The following is a 3137-nucleotide window of genomic DNA, read 5'->3' on the forward strand; positions in this document are numbered from 1 at the left end:
CCCCTCGTATACATAAACACTGATACACACCCTACTTACCCACAGGGGCGGGGTCAACATTGTTGAGTATTGACCCCAACACCTCCACCCCCCGCTCAAAGTACCCGGCAGCGATATACGCGGCCCCAAGGTTGAACACGCACGATGTCTCCAACCCACTTCGGTTGTTGAGTAATAATACGTGTTTGTAAGCGAGGACAAACTCCTGTGTGATGTCATAAGTGTTAGTTGTGATGTCATACATACATGTTTGTTGATCTAAATTAATCAAGAATTACAAAAAATAAATCTCGCTGTTGTTACAGATTGTTAAAGGGTCATATTGTATGGGCGAGGTCTTTTGGGAATTAAAAACTTTTGCACAAATGGGTTGTACGTCAGCGAGGTCTTTATTAAAGGTTGTAGGATTTGGGCCAAATATCTAAAACAGCCATCAAACTTGTTATATTTAAAGGAAAACTACATCGATTTCACAACAGCCTTAAACAAGTGACATCACAACCCCCCTACAGCACCACCTAGTGGTTGTTACCTGCACAGCACGTCCGTGGTAACTTGCGTCACGCTTCGCTTCCTCCAAATATGAATTCCCTCGTTCGGTATGAAACTTAACTTTTGAACCTGCGTCAACCTCTGCTGACATCGTGTGGTTCGCGTAATATTAGTTAATTATTCATTAAAATACAAAGACATCAAATATATGGCAACCTGCAGGGAAGTTGGTTCCCGATTAGAAAGATGTTTCTCGAACAACTTTGAGGGTGGTTTTACAGATATTTTTTATTTAACTTTATTTTTAGGGTCTAATATATTGATTACAATTAAAACCAATTTTTTAGAGAAAATCTGGATGCTAGTAAAGAATCCTCCCCTCCCCCTTTATCTGCTAACCATCAACCCCTAGGTTGGGGGGTTAGTTGTTGATGGTTAGTAGTTAGTGGTTGGGGAAGAATTCTGAAGAGTCTTCCCTCCCCACCTTATTTGCTAACCATCAACCACTAACACTTTCCACCAGCCTATTCTACAATGTACCGGAAGATTCTTCACTGGTGCCAAAAACTAGTTGAGTGAACGCCAAATAAAAGCGTCGAACCCAACGTACAATATTAACTATTTATTTATCGATTCAATAATTATTAACATAAATATTCGGCGAAGCTATTTACGCGCGAAGGTTGCTATGGTTATGTAGCGCCACCACGCGGATATAACAATCAACATAGACATCTAAACATTTTATTCACTTTATGACGTCACAATCACGGTTACAATAATCACGATTATTCAATTGTTTGAAAGCAGCGAATTTGATATATTAACAATAAATGATTTATTACACGATTATGACATCACACAGAAATAGAACCATCGCGGAACGCGGTCTTCCCGATAAGCACATTCACCAACGCAGGTACTTTATCCTTGCGCGAAACTTCTTGAGCTTTCTTCAAAGTTTCCAATATTTCGTCATCTTTGTCCAATAGAAATCCTTTACCACCGTAACCGTCGGCAACCACGTGGTAATCTGGAATTCGTTTCGTTAATATTTTAAGAACAACTGAAGCAAAACTTTAAAATTGATGAGATATTCTTGGGGTTATATATTTTCATTTTCCTTTTCTTTTCTAAACCATTTGTATTAAACTGTTGTTAATCATAAACTGTAAAAAACCTTATATTTAATTTCATTGTAAAATGCTTAGAAACCGCAGCGATTACCAACTAACATATGATGACTTTACAGTTGTAACGCATGAACTTAAAGCTGGAATTTGAACCTAAACCAAATATACCTCACCTGTGTACCTCAGCCCACAAGCAACATTACTACCAAACATTGGAACTTGTTCGCGAGATATTTGGGTCCAACCAGCGTCGTTTCCAACCACAGATATAACCGGCAACTGTGTATTTAATATACTTTAGGATGAGTAAGTGTAAATTATTTATCATCGCGCTTACGAGTTACCACGCATGTAACTTTGTGGGCGATTGTTTTTCTGTATATGGCTAATAATCTGGACAACCCATTAGTGACCACTGGGTTGGAGCAATTGCCGTTAAGTATCTTGCCCAAAGACACATTCACCCACAATGGTAGCAGCGTCGAGCCTTACAATATAAGAGGCTACACACGTTATACTGTCACAATACGACTTATATCCATCATAATATAAAGCCCTCACAAACCTGGTGTCTATGAAAGGTATCATACTCAGCCACGCTGTACCCGAGCGTCCCGTCTCCATATATTATCCAAACGTCAGAATCGGGGCACACCAACTTTGCCCCGAGTGCGAACCCCCCACCCACACCAAGAGTTCCGAATGCACCGGGGTCCAACCATCTGGGGGTAAGAGGGGTGAAAGGGGGTTAACTTTATAATGTGAATATATGCAAGCAAAATATGCAAGGAGTTGTATAGGAGTCTAGGAGAGTTCATGAATAATATAACTGATAAATTCAATAAACCTTGTCATGGACTCATCGTTAACAGTCACTTTGGCGAGAAGGAAACCAACCGCTTTGCCACGACACATGAACGTAATTCTTTATTTGATCCTTCGCTTCAATAATGGTTTATATACATACAAGGACCAGGGTTAATGGGGTTGGGTGACCTAGTAATATGTTATTTAACCAAACTCTGGCCATACATAGGGTGGGAGAGGAAATCATCGGGGTTTGTGGACAGTAGGCGTAACAAAGCTTGTATAGTAGCCGAGGTTAACCACACGCCCACCTTAGCGGACCACGAGGACGCACGACGTATGCAGCTGTTCCGACAAAGTCCCCACCATCGGCAACTATGATGCTGTTGTCGTCCATCATCGATTCCAAAGAACTTAATACCTGGTTGTGGAAGTGTTGGTTGGTATTGTATGGATACATGCGCTAATGCAGCATGTTTATGGTTGTTTAACAGCCAGGGTTTAACTTGACATTGTATGGACATTGTGTTTTGGTTTCATAACATATACCGTGTATAACGACTGTTGTTTTGCTGCTAATTTCCTTTTTTTTGTTGTTTTAATTATTTGATTTTTTTATGGTATTCGAGGAAATAAACATATTACCACCCCGAGTGGTACTTGAAATCGGTACCTTTGTATTCCAAGATATCAAACATTACCTGA

At 40.1% G+C, this 3137-nt stretch overlaps 2 protein-coding genes across 2 annotated transcripts in view; both read right to left on the reverse strand.

Annotated features, from left to right (window-relative positions):
* LOC100182591 overlaps nucleotides 1–727 on the reverse strand; it is a 6669-nt gene extending 5942 nt beyond the window's left edge. The window contains exons 1-2 of the mRNA XM_002121379.5: nucleotides 533–727; nucleotides 40–205 (exon numbers count right to left, since the gene is read on the reverse strand). Coding sequence (XP_002121415.3) covers nucleotides 40–205; nucleotides 533–643 — 277 coding nt within the window. The 5' untranslated portion in view covers nucleotides 644–727. The remainder of the gene's footprint in view (nucleotides 1–39; nucleotides 206–532) is intronic.
* A 493-nt stretch (nucleotides 728–1220) lies between these two features.
* LOC101242740 (acetolactate synthase-like protein) overlaps nucleotides 1221–3137 on the reverse strand; it is a gene marked incomplete in the record, with an annotated part of 4871 nt that continues 2954 nt past the window's right edge. Inside the window, 4 exon segments of the mRNA XM_026838298.1 lie at nucleotides 1221–1525; nucleotides 1799–1904; nucleotides 2191–2347; nucleotides 2744–2853. Coding sequence (XP_026694099.1) covers nucleotides 1350–1525; nucleotides 1799–1904; nucleotides 2191–2347; nucleotides 2744–2853 — 549 coding nt within the window.

The sequence above is a fragment of the Ciona intestinalis genome, unplaced genomic scaffold, assembly GCF_000224145.3.
Source record: "Ciona intestinalis unplaced genomic scaffold, KH HT000074.2, whole genome shotgun sequence".
In the NCBI taxonomy this organism is placed as follows: domain Eukaryota; kingdom Metazoa; phylum Chordata; class Ascidiacea; order Phlebobranchia; family Cionidae; genus Ciona; species Ciona intestinalis.